Below are 26820 nucleotides of genomic sequence, written 5' to 3'. Positions count from 1 at the left end.
CTTGGGAGCCATTCGCTGCCTCTCAGCTTGGCCAACCTCACAGCGTTGTTGTGTAGATTAGTGAGGAGAGGGAGAACCATGTCTGCTCCTCTGAGGAAATAAATGCAGTCAATTTGACCAAGGAATCAATACGTTTGGCTCCCAGCAGCTCTTCTGCTGGTACAGAGGATTTAACTGTAAGCAGTGGAGCAGGGACGAGATTTTACGGTTAAGACCACCCTTTCCCAGCCTGGTGCCCCCCCCAGGCAGGTGTTTTGGGCTACAGGTATCTGGCACCAGTCTGGAGAAGTAAAGGATACCAGGAGACATGGTGGCAAAGGCTGCCAAGATGTTTTGTTCAGCAGTGGGATGCTCAAATTGAAGGAGTGCAGCAAAAGCGTGGCACTTTATAGCAAGCGACAGCAGGGGATTGGCTGTCTGGGGTCACGTGATTCCCAGACTCCCCCAGGAGGGTTCTGGGTTGTGTTAGCATCGCAGCTTGAGGTGCTTGCCGTTTCCTCCTCCATTCAGGGGAGTCTCAGTGCCCAAAGTCGGGGGCTCCTTTGGCAGACCCAGTTTTGGAAATGAAGCCGTGACTGCGTGGGAGAATTTGGTCGTGGGGAGGCAAGCTGCACATTTCCGAGCCCAATTCAAAGTCTTGGTGCTGACCTTTAAAGCCCTAAATGGCCTCAAAGACCCAGTATACCTGAAGGAGCGTCTCCACCCCCATCGTTCTGCCCGGGCACTGAGGTCCAGCGCCGATGGCCTTCTGGTGGTTCCCTCACTGCGAGAAGCCAAGTTAGAGGGAACCAGGCAGAGGGCCTTTTTGGTGGTGGCACCCGCCCTGTGGAACGCCCTCCCACCAGATGTCAAAGAGAAAAACAACTACCAGACTTTTAGAAGACGTCTGAAGGCAGCCCTGTTTAGGGAAGCTTTTAATGCATGATGGACTACTGTATTTTAATATTTTGTTGGAAGCCGCCCAGAGTGGCTGGGGAAACCCAGCCAGATGGGCGGGGTATAAATAAGAAATTATTATTATTATTATATTATTATTACTTTGTGGGCTGCGTCCTGCATCTGAAAATAAGCGTTTGGGTGGAGCCGTCTACCATCTCGGCTGAAGCCCTGGGTAAAGTGTAGGGGGCGTGTGACTCTCCAGGAAAGGACCATCATGGTTGTGAGAGATAATAAAAAGGTACAGGAAAAGGCAAGCAAAGTTATCTAGGTGCTCCCAACCCCAACCAAGTTTGGAAACTTCAGCTAGTGCAGAATTCAGGGGCCAGGTCGCTCACCGGAGCAAGGGAGTTTGAGCATATTACACCGATCCTGGTCCGACTGCACTGGCTACCAATTAGTTCCCGGGCCCAATTCAAAGTGCTTGTTTTGACCTACAAAGCCTTAAACAGCTCAGGACCGCAATACCTCAAGGACTGCCTCTTTCCATATGAACCTCCCCGAACCCTGAACTCATCTTCTGAGGCCCTCCTTCACGTGCCTCTTCCGTGAGAGGTCCAGAGGGTGGCAACACAAGAACGGGGCCTTCTCTGCAGTGGCTCCCTGTCTGTGGAATGCTCTCCGCAGGGAAGTTCGCCTGGCCCCTTCATCACACACCTTTAGACACCAGGCAGAAACGTTCCTTTTTAAGCAGGCCTTTGGTTGATCTGATTTACACCCTATGCACTTTTAAAATGTGGTTTTTGTGGTGGTGGGGCTAATGGGTTGTTTTTATTTTTATTATGTATTTTGTGGTTTTATATCTTGATTTTTTTAAAAAAGTAATATTTATTGAGATTTTACAAGCAATAAAAAGTTTCAAAGTTTAAACATAAAGAATAAGAACAAAGAATAACCGTAATAGAAGAAAAAAGAACTACAAAGATACAAAAACAAAACACATGAAAAATGCAAAATAGAAAGCAGTTAACAAAAAGAAAAAAAGGAAAAAAACCAATATTTTCATATCTTATACTTCATTTACTAGTTTCCTGACCTCCTCTCACCTCCCTTTTTGTATTCTAGTTCAGATATTTAATTCAGCAAGTCCTTACCCTCTGTCATTTATCCTTGCTCAGCATCTTAGCCTATTATAAATATATATTTTCCACCTTTATCAATCCATATTTACATATTCTTGTTAATCTTTTTACCAATACCGCTTATTTTCAATCCAACATCCCTTTAACATTCGTTAATTTTACAGTATTTCTGCAAGTAGTCTTTAAATTTCTTCCAGTCTTCTTCCACCACCTCTTCTCCCTGATCTCGGATTCTGCCATTTATATATTGATTTTATTCTGTGAACTGCCCTGAGACCCTCGTGTATAGGGTGGTATATAATTCAATAAATAATAATAATAATAATACCTCTTAGACAAGGGAGGGGGAAGCTGTGGTCCTGCAGACATCCCCCTCAGCCCCTGCCAGCACAATGAAGGATCATGGGAGTTGTAGTCCGTCATCATCTACAGCACCACAGATTCTCCATCTGTGTCCTAGAGTCATCGCCATGGGGTACCCTGTAAAGATCTGTGGCCCTCGATGGCACCCCAGTCCCTTTTTCTGGATTTTCAGCAGTCTTTTTTTAAAAAACTGAACCTCCTCCTTAGGGAGGGTTTAAGGAGATTTTTTTGAGGCAGAATTTTAAGAAGAAATCTTGCTCTCACCTTCCTGGGTTCTGGCTATTGAAGATGAGGATTAAGCAGTTTTTATTTTATTTTTTTTTATTAAAATGCATTTCCCCCCAATAATAACATTTAAATTAAAGTTAATTTAACACCCTCCCATCAGATCTCAAAGCGATAAACAACTACCTGACATTCAGAAGACATCTTAAGGCAGCCCTGTTCAGGGAAGTTTTTAATGTGTGACATTTTAGTGTATTTTTGGTTTCTGTGATGGGTGGGATACAAATAATAAATTGTTGTTGTTGTTGTTGTTGTTGTTGTTATTATTATTATTATTATTATTATTATTATTATTATTAATCTTCAGGCCCACTGCCACCCAACCTTGTTGCATCTCTCTGCTTTTTTATGTAACCTGTTGCCTGGAACTTCCTTTGTACAAGGGAACTGTCAACCTGAGCTCTCCTCCCTCCCCAAGGAGGAAGAGACTTCCCCAGATCAAATCCTTTCCTGTCCAGAGAGAGGCAGCTTTTCCTATTTAATCTTGCCGCCCGTCTACCCTGCCTGCCACGATCTTGTATTAGTGGGAGGGTGGCAGTGGAACCGGGGGCGAGCAGGAAAAAAGAGGCTGCGATACGTGGCTCGTTGTTGATCTCAGGATTTGCAGTTGCAGATCAGAGGCCTTGCAGCGGTTTGCAGCTGTTCCGCGAGAGGCTTTGCTTTTTTGGAGGGGGGGGGAGAGGGGGGGAAGACAATAATCATTTTAGCTTAGACGTAACCAATCTGGGGCTAAACAATTCTACTCGCCGCCCCCTCTTTGTGTCAGCTGCATCACTCTTGATTCCAGAGGCTCAGCTGCCATCAGATCAGATGGGAGAGCAGTAGAGGCCAGGATTGAACCTGACCTACTTTTGCAAACCGGAGGGAGAGCGCATTGACCCAGGAACTACCAAAAGGCCACCTCTGCAGCTCCCAGTCAACGCTCACCTGCTCCTCTGCTGCCCACATCATACTAATTTCTCCACCATTTATCTATTTATTTTATAATAATTTTTATTAAGTTTTCCATTTTAACAATCCAATCATATCACATTAATTATTCCAAATTATACCAATACATATCATAAAGTCCAAATATTTTGCCAAATTATAAATTTTTATTGGGGCTTCCCATGCTTCGAGTTCAGTAGGGTCCAATCATCTCATATTTCTGCTGATTTTAGTGTTCACCAGTCCCATCTTTCAATCTTCTTGTTGTTATCCTTTTTCTTCTTTATAGCCTCTGAGTTGTTTCCACAGGCGAGTTAAAGTAAGCAATATTATGCTTCTGTGTGAACTTTGTATGGCTCTCCCTTTTTTATATATAAAGCTGGTAAGTCTTTTGTTTGCAATAAATCCTCACACGCTGTTATTTATGCCGAACCCATCCAAAAGTCCTCCTCGGCCGTCAGACGCCATCTTTCTCAGTTCCGATGAAATAGAATCAAGGCGTTTGCTCATTAATTTTCCCAGACAAGTTGCACCATAAATTAGCCTTTGCAGAGAAGATTTGCCATTCTCCACCGTTTATCTAAATGTCGTTTCTCTCCCTCCCGTCTCCCGGTTTTTTAAAAAAGGGGGTCTCAGCAGGAGGGCTGGGAAAGGCTCCTTAACCCAACCTGGTGCCGTCAAGGTGTTTTGGGTGCCCTCGCAGACTGTCTCTGTTTTAAGCTGGGATTCTGACACAAACCAGCCACGCTGCGCTATTGGCATTGATTTGGAGCTCTTCTGCCACAAACCAGCTCCGCTCCACTTTTTGCTGTAAGGAAAGTGATGGAGAAATCTCCTGGAAAGTACAGGGTAACATTTGGTTTGGTGCGGTGCCATCGAACTTCCTCATAGATGAGTCGGAACGAGGGATCAGTAAATCGCCATTCTCCCTGCAAACCAACAAGGGTGAATCCTCAGTGAAGAGGTCACCCGGAAGTGACCTTGGACTACAAATCCCATCAGACCCTGGAGATTATGGGAGTTGTATTCCAGAACCTCTGAAGGGTAGCAGGTAGACAAAGGCCTTGATCTGTTGATGCTCCCACCATCAGTAATGGGCCAGAAGGACCAGGTATCTGACTCACTACCCAAGGCACCTTCAAGTGCTCATGTGTTACAATTATTATTATTATTATTATTATTATTATTATTATTATTATTAATAATAATAATACCCCATGCATCTGGCCGGGCCTCTCCAGCCACTCTGGGCGGCTTCCAACAGGATATTAAAAACACAATAAAACATCAAACATGGAAACTTCCCTAAACAGGGCTGCCTTCAGATGTCTTCTAAAAGCCAGATAGTTGTTTATTTCCTTGACATCTGATGGGAGGGCGTTCCACAGACCGGGTGCCACTACCGAAAAGGCCCTCTGCCTGGTTCCCTGTAACTTGGCTTCTTGCAGGGAGGGAACTCTCAGTGTCCAGGCAGAACGATGGGGATGGAGACGCTCCTTCAGGTATACTGGACCGAGGCCGTTTAGGGCTTTAAAGGTCACCACCTTTAAAGGCTTTTTTTTTAAAAAAAGTCCCAAAATGCATATTCTGAGGGAAAATGCATACCAAAATGCATGTTTTGGAACAAAATGCCTACAGAAATATGAATTTTCACGCATTTGAACAACAGTCACAGTATGATGTAGAAACAGGGCAGGACAAACTTAGGAATGTTGTTGTTTAGTCGTTTAGTCGTGTCCGACTCTTCGTGACCGCCTGGACTAGAACACGCCAGGCACTCCTGTCCTCCACTGCCTCCCGCAGTTTGGTCAAACTCATGCTGGTAGCTTCGAGAACACTGTCCAACCATCTCGTCCTCTGTCGTCCCCTTCTCCTTGTGCCCTCCATCTTTCCCAACATCAGGGTCTTTTCCAGGGAGTCTTCTCTTCTCATGAGGTGGCCAAAGTCTTGGAGCCTCAGCTTCAGGATCTGTCCTTCCAGTGAGCACTCAGGGCTGATTTCCCTAAGAATGGAGAGGTTTGATCTTCTTGCAGTCCATGGGACTCTCAAGAGTCTCTTCCAACACCATAATTCAAAAGCATCCATTCTTCGGCGATCAGCCTTCTTTGTGGTCCAGCTCTCACTTCCATACATCAATACAGTGGTACCTCGGGTTAAGAACTTAATTTGTTCTGGAGGTCTGTTCTTAACCTGAAACTGTTCTTAACCTGAAGCACCACTTTAGCTAACGAGGCCTCCCTCTGCCGCCACAACGCAATTTCTCTTCTCATCCTGAAGCAAAGTTCTTAACCCGAGGTACTATTTCTGGGTTAGCGGAGTCTGTAACCTGAAGCGTCTGTAACCTGAAGCGCCTATAACCCGAGGTACCACTGTACTTAGGAATAAAGACTTGCAAAACTGGCACGGACTGGACACGAAGGTCCCATCTCACCCTCAAGAGCCAGTTTAGACCTTAGATCTCGCCTGACTGGCAGTGGGTCTCTCCACTGTCTGAAGTTTTCTGCAGTCGCGCTCCTTGGGCCTTTATGCGGCGATGTCAGGAACTGGATCTGGGACTTTCGGCAAGCAGAGCCAAAGCTCTGCCACTGAGCTAAACCGCCTGCCTCAATTTCTGAGCATCAGCGGCTGATCGCAACCAGATAACCAGATGCCCCGGAAAGGCTTGCCTGCAGGGCCTGAGCATAACAGCACTCTCCCGTCCTGCTGTTTCTGGCGATTGGTATTTAGAGACGCTCTACCTTCCACAATGCAAATACATAGGAAGCAAAAAAGGTAAAGGGACCCCTGACCATTAGGTCCAGTCGTGGCCGACTCTGGGATTGCGGCGCTCATCTCGCTATCCTGGCCGAGGGAGCCAGCGTACAGCTTCCGGGTCATGTGGCCAGCATGACTAAGCCGCTTCTGGCGAACCAGAGCAGTGCACGGAAACGCCGTTTACCTTTCCGCTGGAGCGGTACCTATTTATCTACTTGCACTTTGACGTGCTTTCGAACTGCTAGGTGGGCAGGAGCAGGGACCAAGCAAGGGGAGCTCACCCCGTTGCGTGGATTCAAACCGCCGACCTTCTGATCGGCAAGTCCTAGGCTCTGTGGTTTAACCCACAGCGCCACCCGTGTCCCACATAGGAAGTACACTGAAGCTATTGGGTCAGCCCATTGGTCCATCTAGCCTAGCAGTGTCTACATGGACCACTAGCAGCTGTCCAGGGTTTCAAGCTGGGAATCTTATCCCAGCCCTACCTGGGGATGGAAGAAGCTGCTCCCCCCTTCCCTCGTGACACAGAGTTAAAGGGAGAGCCATACCTGGCAGGTGGATCTCATGCCAGACAGGCTGATCTTGCAGCTGGGGAGTCTGGCTGTTATGTACTGAGTTGAATAGGATCCAGAATGCAGCAGTCTGATTGGTCCTAGAACAATAAGGTCCAGAATGCAGCAGTCTGATTGGTCCACAGGAGTCACCCAATCCAGCTCCAGGTGGAAGTGAATCCGCAACCTGATTGGCCTACAGGAGACTCCTGGAATTAGCCAATCACGTGGGGCCCATTGTGTAAATACAGTGGTACCTCAGGTTAAGTACTTAATTCGTTCCGGAGGTCCATTCTTAACCTGAAACTGTTCTTAACCTGAAGCACCACTTTAGCTAATGGGGCCTCCTGCTGCTACTGCGCCGCCGGAGCCTGATTTCTGTTCTCATCCTGAAGCAAATTTCTTAACCTGAGGTACTATTTCTGGGTTAGCGGAGTCTGTAACCTGAAGCGTATGTAACCCGAGGTACCACTGTAATGTATATATAGCAGACATTCTGGGGGAACCTCCATTCCTCCTCACCACTATGAGCTGAATAAAGAGCATGAAATCCATTCTCCACTCCGAGTATATTTCACTGGCCCTCCCCACGTGTGAAATGTTGGCCTTGGAGTCTGTGATTTAGGCACATGGCGAGTTGGATTAAATTTGCTGTTGGTGTGCTGGTTTCTCCCCCCCCCCCATTTTCATTTTAATGGTGGGCATCACATTTAGCCTTTCTGCTGCTCCCAATTTAAGCACCGGGTGTATTGCTATACATATGTCAAGAATTCGGCAATGACGTTTTTGAATGGTCTGCGGTTCGAGATGGGAGCTGCTTTGGCCCTGGAACTGGGGGCTAAGCTTGATCTCCCCCCCTTCCAGATAAAACTTCTGCGTCCTTTTCCTGATCTGCATGGTCGCCCTGTTTTTATGGTCAGTACTTAAGCGCCCTCGCCTTACTGCTGGCCCTGGTCTGGCACTGTCAGTGGCTCTGTTTTGCCCATTTGTAAAATGGGTATTATAAGGTTCTGCCTTATAAGAATTAAGCCTGGTGAACTTTCATCTTTTGAGAAACAGTGAGATGAATGGTTGAGGCCTGTCTTGAAAACCCTGCTCCAAAGGTGTAGAACAGGTGTAGAACATCCCGCCTGGGGACCATATCTGGCCCCACCAAGACCTCACTGATTTTGCTGCCAGCGGTAAGACTTCCTTCCTTCCTTCCTTCCTTCCTTCCCTTCCTTCCTTCCTTCCTTCCTTCCTTCCATCCATCTTCCTCCCTCCCTCCCTCCTTCCCTCCCTCCCTTCTTCCTCCCTTCCTCCCTCCCTTCCTTCCCTCCTCCTTCCTTCCTTCCTTCCTTCCTTCCTTCCTTCCTTCCTTCCTTCCTTCCTTCCTTCCTTCCTTCCCTCCTATCTTCCTCCCTCCTTCCCTCCCTCCCTCCCTTCTCCCTCCCTTCCTTCCTTCCTTCCCTCCTTCCTTCCTTCCTTCCTTCCTTCCTTCCTTCCTTCCTTCCTTCCTCCCTCCTTCCTTCCTATCTTCCTCCCTCCCTCCCTCCCTTCTTCCTCCCTCCCTTCTTCCTCCCTCCCTCCCTTCCTTCCTTCCTTCCTTCCTTCCTTCCTCCCTCCCTCCCTTCATCCCTCCTTCCTTCCTTCCTCCCTCCGTCCCTCCCTCCCTCCTTCCTTCCTCCCTCCCTCCCTCCCTCCCTCCCTCCTTCCTTCCTTCCTTCCTTCCTTCCTTCCTTCCTTCCTTCCTTCCTTCTCTGCCAGCCCAGTTCCCTGATCGTGATGAAATCACTCTAGTCATCAGATTGGTGATTTGATGATCGTGTCTGTGTGTGTGTGTGTGTGTGTGTGTGTGTGTGTGTGTGACTGGAGGTGTTTGATGCCTTCTGCACGTGCTATGTGTTTATGTGGCCCCCAGAGGATGAGCCAAGGGTAAATGTGGCCCTCAGGCCAGAAGAGGGTTAGACACCCCTGCTGCAGGGAAAGGGCAGGGCTGATCCGTAAGTCTTTGGTGAGCCTGCCTCTTTAGTAAGAGCCCGCAGTACACAGGACTACAGCCTGACACTTGGCAAGAATATCCGGTTTTGACTTCTCCCTGTGACCTGCCTGATTGTCTCTGCCACATGCTGGAAGCAAACCTGCTAAAACTGGGTCAGGTATTCTAAGATTCTGATTCATGTAGGCCTTGATGTTCGAGGAGTGCTAAAAGCAGAAATAGTAAGGTATTAGATATTGGCGCTTTGGACACACACACACACACACACACACACACACACACACACCATTTCTCAAAAAGAGAGCACAGAGCTAGAAAAAGTACAGAGAAGGGCAACAGCAATGAGCTGTCGAGGTTCCTTCCCTACGCAGATAGTCTAAAATGTTGGGGGCCTCCTAATATTTAGCGGGGCGGGAGAGCAAAGGGGAGCACGTGGAAGACAGCTGCGAATAACAAATTGTGCCGAGAGAAATCATTTTTGGAACTCGGGAGTCACCAAGTCAAACCGATGGGGAGGAATTTCAGTACTTTCCCCCCACAAACCGACAGAATTAAAATGCCATTTACCACTGTGAAGTGCGGCCATTGCCAATAGCCTTAGATGGTTTCTTAAAAAGGATTACGCACGTTTGTGGAAATGTGAGAGAGTGGTGTGCCTTATCAGCGTCCGCCAGTCAATCAGATTTATTTGCTAAAAGCCATTCGGTTATCACAAGAATTGCAGACCTAATCGAGTTGAAAGATGCGTTTTAGCCCAGGTGTCCCCCAAATAACATTGAACTCCATTTGGTATGATCTGTTGGGCTGCTAGAGCAAATGTAGAAGCCTTATATGTAATGTATTAATCCTCACCAACCAAGAGATAGCAGTTTTTCTCCAAACTACTCAGAACAAAAACTTGTCTCAGTAATCTCAGAGGTGAGGCACCTGTAGCCTTTAGGTTTGTTGGAGTACAACTTCCATCACCCCCAGTCAGTGGTCAGGGTTGATGGGAGTTGGAGTCCAGAGACAACTGGAGAGCCACTGGATCACCATCTCTAGGTAAAAGGTAAAGGGACCCCTGACCATTAGGTCCAGTCGTGACCGACTCTGGGGTTGCGGCGCTCATCTTGCTTTATTGGCCGAGGGAGCCGGCGTACAGCTTCCGGGTCATGTGGCCAGCATGACTAAGCCGCTTCTGCCGAACCAGTTTTCGGACGTTTTTCGGAAGCTGACATCCGACACGGCTTCCGCTTGAATGCAGTAAGCTTTTGCAACCAGTTGAAAGCTATGCCTTGGTTGTCAAACATTTCGGAATCTGAACGGGCTTCCAGAATGGAGTATGTTTGACAACCGAGGTTTGACTGTATAAGTCACTGATATTTTAAGATTGTTTAAATGAATATCCTAAATTGTAAAACAGAAAATGAAATAAAAATTAGATAGATAGATAGATAGATAGATAGATAGATAGATAGGCAGACGATAGTTTGGAAGATCATAGTCAGATTTAGAAGAATGAGACAATGGCGAGAATTGCATTGCTTGAAGATAACCTCTCGCAAACAAAACACCCCACTATTTTTTAACATTATATATATATGTATAAATGTATATAATTTGTATACCGCCCTTCATCTGTAGATCTCAGGACGGTTGAGAGCATAAAAATACAAGTTAAAATTCAAAACACATAATAACAAAAACAAGAACAAAGCCAAAACAAGTCTCGGTCGCGCCGATCAACACCTCCCTCCTTTCCATGAATTTGTCTATTCCTTTTTCAAATTAGACTAATCCTTGGAAACGTGGGAGGTGCCTTATCAGTGGTGGTTGAAGCGAACCTCCCTGTTCAAGGGCAGTAGGCTGTGGCGCGAGTGGGGGGTGGGATGGCCGCCATACTTGTGCCCTCTGTGCTTTATGATGGGCAGGCTGGGACAGAGCTCTCTGGACAGAAACAGGCAGTGAAAGTAACTGAGAGTTGATTGAGGAGCTTTTTGGGGATTGTGGAACTGCTGGTGAGATGGATGGTAACCGGGGAAACAGCACGGCTTCTCTCTGCTGATCAGCTTGGGGTCCGCCGACTTCTAATGACTTAACTGGTTTAATCTACCCGAGAGGGAATTCTTTTAAGTGGATTTAGACAGAAGATCCTTCGGCTTAGAGAAAGGCTGGCGGGAAGCTCGCCACGGCAGCCGGACAGGAGGCAGAGGTGTCTCAAAAGTAGACCCCGCTGCCCACTTCTCGATTTGTAGGGTTGCCTGTTGCCTCCTGCACTTAGGAATGCCTCTGATTTCCAAATAATCTGGGCCCGGGGAGCAGACGCTGCATCATCATCATCATCATCATCATTATTATTATTATTATTATTATTATTATTATTATTATTATTTATTCCCCGCCCATCTGGCTGAGTTTCCCCAGCCACTCTGGGCGGCTCCCAATCGAGTGTTAAAAACAATACAGCATCAAATATTAAAAACTTCCCTAGACAGGGCTGCCTTTGGATGTCTTTTAAAAATAGGGACTAGAAACTTGCATTTGGTTGTACACTCAAATGCTTAGGGTGTTTAGTTTCTCTGCATCTGAGACCTGCTTGCACCATATAACAAACCCTAAGGGAAGGGAGCTGAAAAACGCAGAGAAGCTCTGAATTCTAGGCTTTTGGAAGACACTGTCTCTAGGACAGTAGAAGAGCTGTTTGACCGTGGAACAGTCCCCCTTAAGAGATGGTAGACTCTGCCTCCTTGGAGGTTTTTAAGCAGGGTGTGGGACTCAAAAGAGCAGGGGGTAGGACGAAAACAGCTTTTTGCAGCCCAAGCAGGTAATCCCTTGTGGGGAACATGCCAGGAGCCATTGGTGGTGAGCTGGCCCAGAAACGAGAGTGAGTAGAGCAACTGTTCTTACTGTTGTTAGCAGTGGCGTAGCGTGGGTTGTCAGCACCCGGGGCAAGGCAAGTAATTTGCGCCCCCTAACCCGTGGATTTGCGCCCCCTAACCCCCAGATGTTGCACCCGGTGCGGCCGGCCCCCCTTGCACCTCCCACACTACACCACTGGTTGTTAGCTGCTCTGAGTCCAGCTTTCACTGGGGAGGGCGGGATATAAATAACATATTATTATTATTGTTATTATTATTATTATTATTATTATTCATCTGGCCCAGCAAGAGGCATTGTCACAGTTCCACAGAGTGGGCGTGGAGCAGGGCAGGTGGAGGGGTGTGGCCAAAAGAGGGGCGTGGCCTCAGAAGAGCCCCCGGGGGCCAGCAAGACAGCCACCGAGGGCCGCATTTGCCGCACACCCCCAAAACCTGGTCTTCTCCCCCCCCCGCTCATAAAATAGTTTCCCAAGATGCAGTGCGCTCATAGAGGAAAAGCAATTTGAAAACCAGGATCGAGCACTTCTCTCAGCGGCTGGTAGCATGCCAGAAATCATAGAAAAATGAATTGCTTAGCATAGACCTAAGTATGGCTTCTGTTACCTTCCATCATTTATTCAATAGCAGCATTAAGTATGCCCAAGGCAGAAGGCCAGAGAGCAGAATTCCCCAGCCTGGTGCCTTCAGGATGTTTTGGGTGACTACTTCCATCAGTCCCGGGCAGCATGCACAAAAAAATAAGTTGAGGTTACAGCATAGCTGTCAACCGTCCCTTATTTGGCGGGAAAGTCCCTTATTCCAGCGCTGTGTCCCACTGCTGTCCCTTATTGATGATGTCCTGTAAATTTCCCGGGTTTCAAAGGAAGCAGCTCCTCTCCCTCCCTCCCTGCCGGCCAGGGAGGAGGGAGGCTCCAACTGTGTTGCTTGGCTGCGTTGCTCACCCAATAAGGAGTCTAAGAACGACTGGGAGGTGGAGCTTGCATGCCTTGTGCCGATCAAATCGGCCGTGTTGCCTGGGGACTCGCCTTTGCTCAGCGCTTCCCAGCAGAGAGGTGACAGTGGTTTTCCTTGCTGCATCCCCTTTGCCGGGTTGCTGCACTGTGGGAACCACCGCTTGAGGCTTCGTTTGGTTGCTGGCTGGGTATCTGCCTTTGGCTCGGAGGGGCTCAGACGTTGAACATACCTGTGCTTGGAAAATCCCTTATTTGGGCTGCCGATCCCTTATTTTCGAGGCTGCTGGTCCCTTATTTTCAAATCTGTAGGTTGACAGCTATGGGTTACAGGTTGAGGTTATTTTGCTCAGTTTGCAGCAAATGCATTGACTTGCCTCTCTATATGTTCCCCTTGTATTTTTAATCTTTGTTGGAAGCCGGCCAGAGTTTATTATTACTACTACTACTACTACTACTACTACTACTACTACTACGGGTTGTGCTAATGGGTTTGGGAAATCTGTATGACCCTTTCGTATTCTGTCTATATTCTGTGAAGTTCAAACAGGCTCCCACCACTCTATGCTCTATGAGACTCACTTTCCCCCTCCCCTTACTAAAAAGTAAGGGGAAATGTGTGGGCGTCTTATGGAGCGAATGCAGGCTGCGCAGCTATCTCAGAAGCCAGAACAGCAAGAGGGATCGCTGCTTTCGCTGCGCAGCAATCCCTCTTGCTGTTCTGGCTTCTGAGATTCAGAATATTTTTTTTTTCTTGTTTTCCTCCTCCAAAAACTAGGTGCGTCTTATGGGGGTATGTATTATTATGCGGAATTCCCTTGCATCAGATGTCAAGGAAACAACAACTATATGACTTTTAGAAGACACCTGAAGGCAGCCCTGTATAGGGAAGTTTTTAAGGTGTGATGTTTTATTGTTTTGTTAACTATTTTGTTGGGAGCCTCCCAGAGAGGCTGGGGAAACCGAGTCAGATAGGCAGCATGTAAATAAAATATTATTATTAATATTAATAATTACAGACAGATATGGGTGCTTGTTTCTGTGGATATGCATACGGGCCATATTGGCCGAAATAGGAGCCACCCCAAATATCGTCAAATATAAAGTATCATCAAATATGGCTTCAATTATAGGCTGTGGTAAAGTGTTGGATGAGCCAGATTTGGGGGTGAAAGGGCAATATAGTATATAGATAAATAGACTTGCACTCATACATGGATGGATGGTGGCTAACAGATTGAGGTTGAATCCTGAAAAGACAGAAGTACTGTTTTGGGGGGACAGGGGGTGGGCAGGTGTGGGGGCTCCCTGGTCCTGAATGGGGTAACTGTGCCCCTGAAGGACCAGGTGCACAGCCTAGGAGTCATTTTGGATTCACAGCTGTCGATGGAGGCGCAGGTCAATTCTGTGTCCAGGGCGGCTGTCTACCAGCTCCACCTGGTATGCAGACTGAGACCCTACTGTCTCCTCAGAGTGGTGCATGCTCTGGTTATCTCCCTCATGGACTACTGCCATGTGCTCTATGTGGGGCTACCTTTGAAGGTGACCCGGAAACTGCAATTAATCCAGAATACGGCAGCCAGATTGGTGACTGGGACTGGCCGCCGGGACCATATAACACCGGTCCTGAGAGATCTCCATTGGCTCCCAGTACGTTTCCAAGCACAAGTCAAAGTGTTGGTGCTGACCTTTAAAGCCCTAAATGGCCTCGGTCCTGTATACCTGAAGGAGCGTCTCCATCCCCATCGTTCTGCCCGGACACTGAGGTCCAGCTCCAAGGGCCTTCTGGCGGTTCCCTCCCTGCGAGAAGCCAAGTTACAGGGAACCAGGCAGAGGGCCTTCTCGGTAGTGGCGCCTGCCCTGTGGAATGCCCTCCCACCAGATGTCAAAGAGAAAAATAACTACCAAACTTTTAGAAGACATCTGAAGGCAGCCCTGTTTAGGGAAGCTTTTAATGTTTAATAGGTTATTGTATTTTAGTGTTTTATTAGAAACCGCCCGGAGTGGCTGGGGTATAAATGATAAATTATTATTATTATTATGAATATGGACAGGATGGTGCAGGAAAAGAGCAAGAGAGAATCATAGGATTGTGGAGTCAGAAGGGACCGTGAAGGTCCTCTAGTCCACACCCATTCAGTGCAGGAATCTTTTGCCCAAGGTGGGACTCAAACCCCCAACCCTGAGATTAACAGCCTCATGTTCTGCCAACTGAGCTATCCTGGGTAAGTGGGTGGGGTCCTCCTCATGCTCTTCCACATCCCCATGTTTTCTCCTAGATGCAACTAACACATTAGGTCCTGCCCATTTTCCCCTGTGGGTTGAGCATATGAAGGTGGCTATCACTGAAAAAAAGACGTTCTACGTGCAAAGCACTTGCCCTGCAACTGAGCTGCGGCCCTTCCCCAGGTGGTGAATTTTGGACCACCCTAAGGGTGGCAGAGGGACGCGGGTGGCGCTGTGGGTTAAACCACAGAGCTTAGGACTTGCTGATCAGAAGGATGGCGGTTCGAATCCCCACGACGGGGTGAGCTCCCGTTGCTCGGTCCCTGCTCCTGCCAACCTAGCAGTTTGAAAGCACACCAGTGCAAGCAGATAAATAGGTACCACTCCAGCGGGAAGGTAAACGTCAGTTCCGTGCGCTGCTCTGGTTCGCCAGAAACGGCTTAGTCATGCTGGCCACATGACCTGGAAGCTGTACGCTGGCTCCCTCGGCCAATAAAGCGAGATGAGCGCCGCAACCCCAGAGTCGGCCACGACTGGACCTAATGGTCAGGGGTCCCTTTACCTTTACCTTTAAGGGTGGCAGAGATGGGGGCACACAGACCTGACTCGGGGGGTGCCCCACCCCCCAGAATTCCCCCCTGCATGAGTCTCACCTTGATGGCGCTTGCGCCGGAGTAATGCGACATGCTCCAACACCAGTGATTTGCATGTTTCATGTTAATTCAGGGAGGCGGCGGTGCCATATGGAATTTCTGCATCAAAAGCACGATCCGGTGTGTGTGTGTGTGTGTGTGATATGAGTGTGCACACATGCACACACTCACACACACCTTTGCACATGCCTGGATCTCCAGTCAGAAGGACGTCTCTCCCTTTGGGTCCTTCTGTTCTGGCATCTTTTTGAAAAACAAAAAGTGACGGGGAGGTGGAGTGGAGAGCGAGAGAACGAGAGCGAGAGACCTGTTTTCATCAAGAGAGGGCTTTGATTTAGTACCGCAGGGGACCTTTGCAATCTGGACACAGCAGCGGGTCCAAATCGCTTATCACAAGGTTTCTCGCCAGCCCCGGCATTAACATCTTCCTCAGCGTGGGACTGGGAAGCAGAAGTAGGTCAGGCCTGTATCTTGGGTAAGTTCTGCGCAGGAAAGCAACACAACCCCTCCGCCAGGGCCAGATAAAAATAGGTGCTCCCATCTGAAAGTGAGGGGGCTGCTTATTATAGCCGGGTAGGAAGTTTAGCTGTTTTTTGTGTTTTTTTGTGATCTGAGGTTGCTGAATCTCACCGCACCACTCCAAGGAATGGGGAGCTTTGTGCGGAATCCGGTGCCGATTCCCAGTCTGAATGGGTCCAGGTTTCTTGGGAGTGTGCAATCATTATTTTTTTCAAATTTGATGGCATGCTTCAGACCGGTGGTTCGGTGAGCCCGGCATCCAGCTTCCAAAAGTTATGGGCCTCTGGAAATAGACAAGAATGCTGTGGAAGTGATGACTGTTTGCTAAAAAAGCAGCGTTCACCATCCTGGTGGCCTTTGGAGACCACATAACACCAGTCTTGAAAGACCTACACTGGCTCCCAGTACGTTTCCGAGCGTAATTCAAAGTGTTGGTGCTGACCTTTAAAGCCCTAAACGGCCTCAAAAGCCCAGTATACCTGAAGGAGCATCTCCACTCCCATCGTTCTGCCCAAATACTGAGGTCCAAAGGCCGAGGAAAGAATACCAGGAGACATGGTGGCAAAGGCTGCCAAGATGTTTTGTTCAGCAGTGGGATGCTCAAACTGAAGGAGTGCAGCAAAAGCGTGGCACTTTATAGCAAGCGACAGCAGGGGATTGGCTGTTTGGGGTCACGTGATTCCCAGACTCCCCCAGGGGGGTACTGGGTTGTGTTAGCATTGCAGCTTGAGGTGCTTGCCGTTTCCTCCTCCATTCAGGGGAGTCTCAGCACCCAAAGTCTGGGGCTCCTTTGGCAGACCCAGTTTTGGAAATGAAGCCGCGAGTGTGTGGGAGAATTTGGTGATGGGGAGGCAAGCTGCATGTTTCCGAGCACAATTCAAAGTCTTGGTGCTGACCTTTAAAGCCCTAAACGGCCTCAAAGGCCCAGTATACCTGAAGGAGTGTCTCCACCCCCCATCTTTCTGCCTGGACACTGAGGTCCAGCGCTGAGGGCCTTCTGGCGGTTCCCTCACTGCGAGAAGCCAAGTTACAAGGAACCAGGCAGAGGGCCTTTTCGGTGGTGGCACCCGCCCTGTGGAACGCCCTCCCACCAGATGTCAAAGAGAAAAACAACTACCAGACTTTTAGAAGACATCTGAAGGCAGCCCTGTTTAGGGAAGCTTTTAATGTTTAATAGGTTATTGTATTTTAATACGCTGTTGGGAGCTGCCCAGAGTGGCTGGGAAACCCAGCCAGATGGGCGGGGTATAAATAAGAAATTATTATTATTATTATTATTATTATTATTATTATTATTATTATTATTATTATTATTTGGATGAAGCTGCCTTATGATTAGCAGTGGCTGTCCAGGGTTTCAGACAGGGGACGTGACGGGCCCTTCATGAAGATGGAAGGAGGGGTTGTCCTATAACTGAGCTGCAGTTCTTCCCCGTTGTGTGAGAAAGGGCAAAGGAAGAAAGATTTGGAGGCAGAGAAAATATGTGAAGTTGCTTGAGGAAGCAGGAGACCTTGAGGGTTGCTGAGCGTGGAGAGCTGGGGGAGCAAAGCTCGTGCAGGAAGGGAGAGGAGGGTCAAGAGAGAAGGAAGCACAGGCGCAAGGAAGACTTGAAAGACCCCTGGGTTTGAATCCAGGCCCGCAATGTGCCCTGGGACGGCATCACAACTGCCTTCTGCCTTTGCCAATGGCGCATGGGGCTGTTCCTACTCTGTGTGTGTGTAGTGGGACAAATTCTGGGTTTGTTGTTGTTCAGTCGTTTAGAATCATAGAATCCTAGAGTTGGAAGAGACCACAAGGGCCATCGAGTCCAACCCCCTGCCAAGCAGGAAACACCATCAGAGCACTCCTGACATATGGTTGTCAAGCCTCTGCTTAAAGACCTCCAAAGGAGGAGACTCCACCACAGGATGATGTAGAAACAGGGCAGGACAAACTTAGGAATGTTGTTCTTTGGTTGTTTAGTCGTGTCCGACTCTTCGTGACCCCCTGGACCAGAGCACGCCAGGCACTCCTGTCTTCCACTGCCTCCCGCAGTTTGGTCAAACTCATGCTGGTAGCTTCGAGAACACTGTCCAACCATCTCGTCCTTTGTCATCCCCTTCTCCTTGTGCCCTCCATCTTTCCCCACATCAGGGTCTTTTCCAGAGAGTCTTCTCTTCTCATGAGGTGGCCAAAGTCTTGGAGCCTCAGCTTCAGGATCTGTCCTTCTAGTGAGCACTCAGGGCTGATTTCCTTCAGAATGGAGAGGTTTGATCTTCTTGCAGTCCATGGGACTCTCAAGAGTCTCCTCCAGCACCAGAATTCAAAAGCCTCCATTCTTTGGCGATCAGCCTTCTTTATGGTCCGGCTCTCGCTTCCATACATCACTACTGATAAAACCATAGCTTTAACTATACGGACCTTTGTTGGCAAGGTGATGTCTCTGCTTTTTAAGGTGCTGGGTTAATTCTGGGTTAAGAAATGTCTATTTCCATAAATAAACAGCGCAAAGAAATGTCAGCCGTTTTGCAAATATTTCTATAAATGTGCCCAGTGTGCACTCTGTACTCCATACCTTTCATATATCAAAGGGATTCAGTTTGGGTTTCTTTGCTATGGCATTTTATGGGAAGAAACCGAGTGGCGGCAGGAGGCGGAGAACTATTTTAACAATGAGTGGGTGGGCTTTCGGCTGCCCCACCGGGCTTCTGCTTTGAACAGTTACCTACCAGGCAGAATGCCAACATTTGTCTTCCTGCTAGGCCTGGGCTGGGTAATTTTGGCAGCCTTGAGGACTAGTTTGGTTATCAACTCTAGTGCTTAGGGTGCCTAGTTTCTCTGCATCTGAGTCCTGGTGGCACCATAGAACAAACCCTAAAGGAAGGGAGTTGAAAAACGCAAAGAAGCTCTGAATTCTAGGCTTTTAGAAGGCACTGTCTCTAGGACAGCAGAAGAGCTGTTTGACAGTGGAACAGTCTCCCTCAAGAGCTGGTGGACTCTGCCTCCTTGGGGGTTTTTAAGCAGAGGTTGGATGGACATCTCTCATGTACGCTTGAGATGCTTCCATTGCAGGAGGTTAACAACAACACCAATAATAATTTATTATTTATATGGCACCCATCTCATTAGGTTGCCCCAGCCACTTTGGCTGGCTTCCAACAGAACATCACACATTAAAAGCTTCCTTACAAATTGCGAGACAAGGACAACTGTGACTTCAAGGAGGAATGGGAACTTTTTACAAATTATCTAAAAAGACAAGAAAACGAATTGGACCCCTTGGCAGGTTTCGAATAAACATGCACAAATTTATTGGTTGACAACATGATGGAGAGATATGTAAGGATATGTACAATTTTATAATATGCAGAGGGGCGCGGGTGGCGCTGTGGTCTAAACCACAGAACCTAGGACTTGCCGATCAGAAGGTCGGCGGTTCGAATCCCCACGACGGGGTGAGCTCCTGTCGCTCAGTCCCTGCTCCTGCCAACCTAGCAGTTTGAAAGCACGTCAAAGTGCAAGTAGATAAATAGGTACCGCTCTGGCGGGAAGGTAAACGGTGTTTCCGTGCGCTGCTCTGGTTCGCCAGAAGCGGCTTAGTCATGCTGGCCACATGACCCAGAAGCTGTATGCCGGCTCCCTTGGCCAATAAAGCAAGATGAGCGCCGCAACCCCATTGTCGGTCACGACTGGACCTAATAGTCGGGGTCCCTTTACCTTTATAATATTCTGAGGAGAAATCAGGGAGAGAAGATGAAGGAAGTCCTTCGTGGAGGGGAGGGGAAAGAGGGGGAAATGATGTATGTGATTATATGGTTTGATAATTTGTTATGTGGAAATTGATCAATAAAAAATAATATTTTTTTAAAAAAAAGCTTCCTGGAAAGTCAGATAGTCTATCTCTTTGACATTTGATGGGAAGGCGTTCCACACGGTGGGCGCCACCACCGAGAAGGCCCTTTGTCTGGTTCCCCGTAACCTCACTTCTCATAGGGAGGGAACCGCCAGAAGGCCCTTGGCGCTGGACCTCAGTGTCCGGGCAGAACGATGGGGGTGAAAATGCTCCTTCAGGTATACAGGGTCAAAGCTGTTTAGGGCTTTAAAGGTCAGCACCAACACTTTGAATTGTGCTTGAAAACATACTGGGAGCCAATGTAGATCTTTCAAGACCAGTGTTATGTGGTCCCGGCGGTCGCTCCCAGTCACCTGTCTAGCTGCCACCTTGTGGATTAGTTGTGGTTTCCACATCACCTTCAAAGGTAGCCCGACGAAAGCGACAGGAAGAGTAAGAGGCCAACCAAAACAAAAAGTCTATAAGGATTGAAGAATCTTTAAAGAATATTTACAAAACTATGGAATAAAAGGAAACATCTTGGCAGAATTAGACTGATCCCTGTATTGTATAAATATAAGTTTGCAGGGAGGTAAAAAGAAATTATATAAGAAATATGTGTGGTATAAAGTAATGGATAAGACAAAGTACAGTGAGATTAATCGGAAGTCAGTTTTAAATTACTTTTCTATAAATTTTATAATTGTGTTCAATACCAGGAGTATATATGATGATAATTCTATTAATCTTCTTATATCTTATAGTGTGGTGGTTTGTTTGATTTTTCTGTTATTTGTTTGTTTGTTTGTTTGATTGCATGTTTGTTTACTTGTATGTACGTCTGTTTTTCATAAATGTATTTATTTTAAATTAATAAAGATATATTTTTTAAAAAGGTAGCCCCCCATAGACCACACTGCAGTGGTCCAAGCGGGAGATAACCAGAGCATGTACCACCCTGGCGAGACAGTGCGCAGGCAGGGAGGCTGGACTAGACAACCCTTGGCACCCCCTCCAACTTTCCAGATCTATGTTTCCGTGATCGCAGACATAGCTGCCGCCACTTGTCAGCCCTAGACACCTGGCTGGAGGCAGTGGGGATGAAAGCTCAGATGAGATGGCAGGAGTGGATTTCGGTCCATGCTGGGCCAGACTGCTGTGGTGTCTGCCGATGTACCTTTGTGGATTTGGGGAAAATGCATTAGGTTCTTGGCAAAGACGCAAACGGCCTGTGGCGATGCCTTGCTTAATAATAGCTACAGGGAATAGGTCACCTGTACTGGTTCCCTTTTAAAAAATAAATAATTTCATTTCATTTACAGTGGTACCTCGGTTTAAGTACTTAATTCGTTCTGGAGGTCTGTTCTTAACCTGAAACTGTTCTTAACCTGAAGCACCACTTTAGCTAATGGGGCCTCCTGCTGCTGCTGTGCCGCCAGAGCACGATTTCTGTTCTCATCCTGAGGTAAAGTTCTTAACCCGAGGTACTATTTCTGGGTTAGCGGAGTCTGTAACCTGAAGCGTCTGTAACCTGAAGCGTATGTAACCCGAGGTACCACTGTATTTGTTAACATTCTTATATTACATCGGTAAGCGTTGTCATATTACATTACAGGACTTACTATAATATAATTCCCAACATGTATACAAAAATTATATACAAATTTTATATACCTAGAAAGAAAATGAAACAAAAAAAGAAAGAACAAAGAGAGAGAGAAAACCAATTCCCCCCCAATCATATACATACCAACACTAGATTTCCTGTCTTTCCCGTTGTATATTCCTTTTTTTACAAATGAATGTACTCTTAGTATTGTATATTTCTTTACATATGATCTAAGACATTCCTATATCAATATGTGCTCTTAGTCTTATTTCTCAACTCAGTCTCACTCCAACGTCAATCAGATGCCAGCATAGATAGCGAACCTTTACTGTATTTTTGAACGTATGCTTTATATCTATCCCACTTTTCCGCAATTTTTTGTTTTGAATTGCCTCTCAGGGTATTTGTCGACTGCGCCATTTCAGCAAATTCTTGTTGCTTGTAATGCCAGTCCGTTATTGTCGGGGCTTCTTGTTCCTTCCCCCCCTTTGCCACCAAAGACCCTTTGCCACCTGCATCCCTCTGCCCCTTTGGCAGACTTTGTGTTGCCACGCTAGAAGCCGGTCCGGGCCGAATTCTATGCAATACGCCTGTCTCCCGCGATGACATGCCGTGCCTGGAAAGTTGGCACAGGCTGCCTTTTCTTGTTGTGGCCAGAGACTGCCCCAGCTCTCGTCCACCCTGGGATTCAGATGGTGCTTCCTGACGCCTTGTTCCTTCCTTTGCAGAGGACGGCGAGTACTTCCTCAAGGTCCTGATCCCCAGCTATGCCGCCGGATCCATCATTGGCAAAGGAGGCCAAACGATTGTCCAACTGCAGAAAGAAACCGGAGCCACTATCAAGCTCTCAAAGTCGAAGGACTTCTACCCAGGTGAGCGCGGGCAGCTGGGAGGGTCAACAAAGTGGAAGGAATTCTCTGTACGTTTGCCAACGTTGGCGGTTCATACGGTGTACATTCCTGGTGTCCCAAAACCAGGGACGGGGCAAAGCTTGTTCATACGTGTCTGTATGCAGAGACAGCGTGGTATAGCGGTTAGAGCGTTAGACTAGAATCTGGAAGAGCAGGATTCGAATCCGCACCCGGCCATGAAGGTCACCTCCTAGCCCGCAGGGTTGTTTGTAGGGGTTAAATGTGGAGGGGGGGGACCATGGATGCCGCCTTGAGCTCCTGGCAAAAGACGGCGGGATACAGAAGCAGGGAATAAATTTCAAAAAACGTCGCTTCCACACTGCTGTATTGTTTTTAACACCCGATTGAGAGCCGCCCAGAGTGGCTGGGGAAACTCAGCCAGATGGGCGGGATGTAAATAATAAATTATTATTATTATTATTATTATTATTATTATTATTATTATTATTGGCAGCCGAATGTATGAACTCAGTACCCTGAAGAAAGTTGAGTCTTGGGGATATTGAGAGGAGATGCGATAGCCGTCTTCAAATATCTGAAGGGCTGTCACATGGAGGATGGAGCAAGCTTGTTTTCTCCTGCTCCGAAGGGTAGGACTCGAACCCATGGCTTCGTGTTACAAGAAAGGAGATTCCGACTAAACATCTGGAAGAGCTTTCTGGCAGTAAGAGCTGTTTGACAGGGGAACGGTCTCCCACGAGAGGTTGTGGACTCTCCTTCCTTGGAGGTTTTTAAGCAGAGGTTGGATGGCCATCCGTCATGGATGCTATAGTTGAGATTCCCGCATTGCAGGGGGTTGGACTAGATGATTCTTGGGGTACCTTCCAACAGTTCTACGATTCGATGATAGCATTCCCGTGTGCACAACTGTCACTCAAGGGCACAGTTGTTCAAGTGAAGAACATGTATCTGTGAACCAGCCTCGGAGAGGGTTTCGTTTGGGGCGGGAAGTGTTGTTTTTTGTGGGTTTTACGGCCTCTCCGACAAGGAAGCTTATAGATGGGCATTAAACCGTAAGACTTTGGTGTGGTTTGATTTGTGGCCCTGCTCAAGTCCCTTGCCTTCCCTCAATTTGCCATCTCCTCTTCCCCTCAGGCCTCCACGTTCTCTGCCTATCATTCCCTTGGGTCTCTTCTTCTTGGTCTTCTAGCTACTCCAGCCACCGCCAGCCTGACGCCTTCCAGACATTTTGGACCACAACTCCCTTCGCCTCTGACCGTTCGTCTCATTGACTGGCTGGCTGGCTAGAACTGCTGGGAGTTATAGTTCCAAACATCTGGAAGGCAAGAAGCTGGCCTGCTCTGTCCCCACCCCGGCTTTCAGATACCCCAAATCTGAGCTCCTCCTTTTTTGAGCTGCTGTTTCACCTACAGGCCAACTCAAGACTTTTTAGGGGCCCTGTATGTGGGTCCTCTACCTCACCTTCCCAGAAAGTTGTTGTTGTTTAGTCATTTATTCATATCCGACTCTTCGTGACTCCCTGGACCAGAGCACGCCAGGCACTCCTGTCTTCCCCTGCCTCCCGCAGTTTGGTCAAACTCATGCTGGTAGCTTTGAGAACACTGTCCCACCATCTCGTCCTCTGTCGTCCCCTTCTCCTTGTGCCCTCCATCTTTCCCAACATCAGGGTCTTTTCCAGGGAGTCTTCTCTTCCCATGAGGTGGCCAAAGTCTTGGAGCCTCAGCTTCAGGATCTGTCCTTCCAGTGAGCCCTCAGGGCTGATTTCCTTCAGAATGGAGAGGTTTGATCTTCTTGCAGTCCACGGGACTCTCAAGAGTCTCCTCCAGCACCAGAATTCAAAAGCATCCATTCTTCGGCGATCAGCCTTCTTTAGGGTCCAGCTCTCACTTCTATACATCACTACTGGGAAAACCATAGCTTTAACTATACGGACCTTTGTTGGCAAGGTGATGTCTCTGTTTTTTTTTGTTTGTTTTTTTTGCTCCCCCCCCCCACCCAGAAAGTGAACTACTTAAATTACAATTGCTCTTTCCGGTGCAAGCATGTAAGGTGGCTGGGCCGGCCAGCATAGTACCCCCTACTCCAGTGGCAGGGGTCTAGGGCCGTCGAAGACCCCAGGCACCCCACAGTTGCGGACGCTGCCCATCTTCGCCATGGAGTGCCCAGGCTTGCCCCCCCCATCTCCCTATAATCCCAAGCTGTGATTGAAGGGCAGACAAAGCCCTGACAGGACAGCCCCTGGCTAAGCTGCTTTCCCTCCGCATCCTCCACTCTTTATTGCCGGATTATGGGATGGGCTGGCAAATCCTCGCCAGTGTAAAAAAACGATGGAGGGGTGTCGTGGCGAAGGGGGGGGGGAGAGAGAGAAGGCCTTCGCTCTTGTTGCCTTGGCAACAGGGAGCAGGTGCCTTGTTTGTTTGCAGCTTCCGGGAAGGACCCCCCCCCTTCCCCTTCGAGGGAAAGGAAACCCTTTGTATTTGATGAGGTCTGGCCAGGGTGGAAACACAGCCCTCCTGCATTCTTGAAAGCTGAGAGAGCTGCGGATTCCTGCCCACAGTCGCGCTGCAAGTCGGGACTTTGCTCCGCCAAGACTGTCTTCCGAGAGCAAGTGTGGTGTACTGGTTGGGGTGTTGTACCAGTACCCCGTGAGACCTGGGTTCAAATCCTCACTCGGCCACAAAGCCCCCTGGGTGAGACCTTAAGGGCCGGTCACTGTCTCTCAGCCTTGCCTACTTTTTAGTGTATTTTTGGTCTTTGTTGGAAGCCGCCCAAAGTGGCTGGGGAAACCCAGCCAGATGGGCAGGGTACAAATAATAAATTATTATTATTATTATTATTGCCTCACACAGTGACGTGGGTGGCGCTGTGGGTTAAACCACAAAGTCTAGGACTTACCGATCAGAAGGTCGGCGGTTCGAATCCCTGCGACGGGGTGAGCTCCCGTTGTTCGGTCCCTGCTCCTGCCAACCTAGCAGTTTGAAAGCACGTCAAAGTGCAAGTAGATAACTAGGTACCACTCCGGAGGGAAGGTAAACGGTGTCTCCGTGCGCCGCTCTGCTTTGCCAGAAGCAGCTTAGTCATGCTGGCCACATGACCCAGAAGCTGTACACCGGCTCTCTCGGCCAATGGAGCGAGATGAGCGCCGCAACCCCAGAGTCGGTCACGACTGGACCTAATGGTCAGGGGTCCCTTTACCTTTACCTATTACCTCACACGGTTGTTGTGGGGATTCAGCGGGAAGGGGGAGAACCATGTATAGTCCGCCTGGAGCTCCTCAGAGAAAAAGCCGGGGAATAAATACATCTGTCTTATCTCAGGAGACAACGGAGGAGTGCTCTTTTGTGAGTGAAGTCAAACTGCGGGAAGGTTTGAGCGTCAGCTGTTTGCTGCAGAGACCAAAACGAGAGAGACATGTTTTGTTGCAGCTGGGGCAGATGAAGGTGTCTTGTTGTTGTGCTGCTGCAGACACACCATGTCGTCTCTTCTCTCTACCCTCCTCCCAGAGGTCACTTGCAATAAATAAATAAATAAATAAACGCATATCTCTTTCCTCCATGCACACATGTCGAAAACCCAGCTCAGCGATCAAAGGCTTGCAGCTTGATCCTGTATGTTTGTGTGCATGCATGGTGCTGGTGCAACTTTGTGGTATTATTATTATTATTATTATTATTACTACAGTGGTACCTCAGGTTAAGTACTTAATTCATTCCGGAGGTCCGTTCTTAACCTGAAACTCTTCTTAACCTGAAGCACCACTTTAGCTGCCGCGCCGCCGGAGCACAATTTCTGTTCTCATCCTGAAGCAAAGTTCTTAACCTGAAGCACTATTTCTGGGTTAGCAGAGTCCATAACCTGAAGCGTATGTAACCTGAAGCATATGTATCCCTAGGTACCACTGTATTATTATATCCTGGGCAACTGGCTGGGTTTGCCCTAGCTAAAACAACTACTTAAGGCAGCGGTTCTCAATTAGCTACCGTATTGTTTGCTCTGTAAGACTCACTTTTTCCCTTCTAAAAAGTAAGAGGAAATGTGTGTGCGTCTTATGGAGCGAATGCAGGCTGCGCAGCTATCCCAGAAGCCAGAACAGCAAGAGGGATTGCTGCTTTCGCTGCGCTGCGATCCCTCTTGCTGTTCTGGCTTCTGAGATTCAGAGTACTGTATTCTTTTTTCTTGTTTTCCTCCTCCAAAAACTAGGTGCGTCTTGGGGTCTGGTGCGTCTTATAGAGCAAAAAATACGGTAATTACTGAGGACTCCCTATTTTTCAAAAGCCAAGCTACGGAAAAGGAAGAGGAAACTCCAGCCTGGGCTGGCCAGCTAGGGAAACAGATTCAATAGCAGGAAACACTCCTTCTGATAAGCAGGCCAGAGGAACGCAGGCATGGCCTTTGCGCTGCAGCCACAATGTGCGTTCGCCCAGATTTATCCAGATTTGGGA

General features: G+C 48.0%; 3 protein-coding genes across 4 annotated transcripts in view; 1 reads left to right on the top strand and 2 right to left on the bottom strand.

The window, feature by feature from the left end:
- QPCTL (glutaminyl-peptide cyclotransferase like) overlaps positions 1-26820 on the bottom strand; it is a 222017-nt gene that overhangs the window by 34003 nt on the left and 161194 nt on the right. The gene's annotated exons all lie outside the window — the stretch shown is intronic.
- Positions 1-26820, bottom strand: part of SYMPK (symplekin scaffold protein) — a 271438-nt gene that overhangs the window by 178351 nt on the left and 66267 nt on the right. The gene's annotated exons all lie outside the window — the stretch shown is intronic.
- The window catches only part of NOVA2 (NOVA alternative splicing regulator 2), an 81476-nt gene that overhangs the window by 5380 nt on the left and 49276 nt on the right, over positions 1-26820 (top strand). For both annotated transcript variants that reach the window (XM_082231176.1, XM_082231177.1), the window contains exon 2: positions 22235-22378. In XM_082231176.1, coding sequence (XP_082087302.1) covers positions 22235-22378 — 144 coding nt within the window. The remainder of the gene's footprint in view (positions 1-22234; positions 22379-26820) is intronic.

The sequence above is a fragment of the Podarcis vaucheri genome (assembly GCF_965113315.1).
Source record: "Podarcis vaucheri genome assembly, chromosome: 7".
Taxonomy (NCBI): Eukaryota; Metazoa; Chordata; class Lepidosauria; order Squamata; family Lacertidae; genus Podarcis; species Podarcis vaucheri.
Note: the sequence above shows the minus strand (reverse complement) of the source record. Positions and strands in the feature narration are given on the sequence as shown.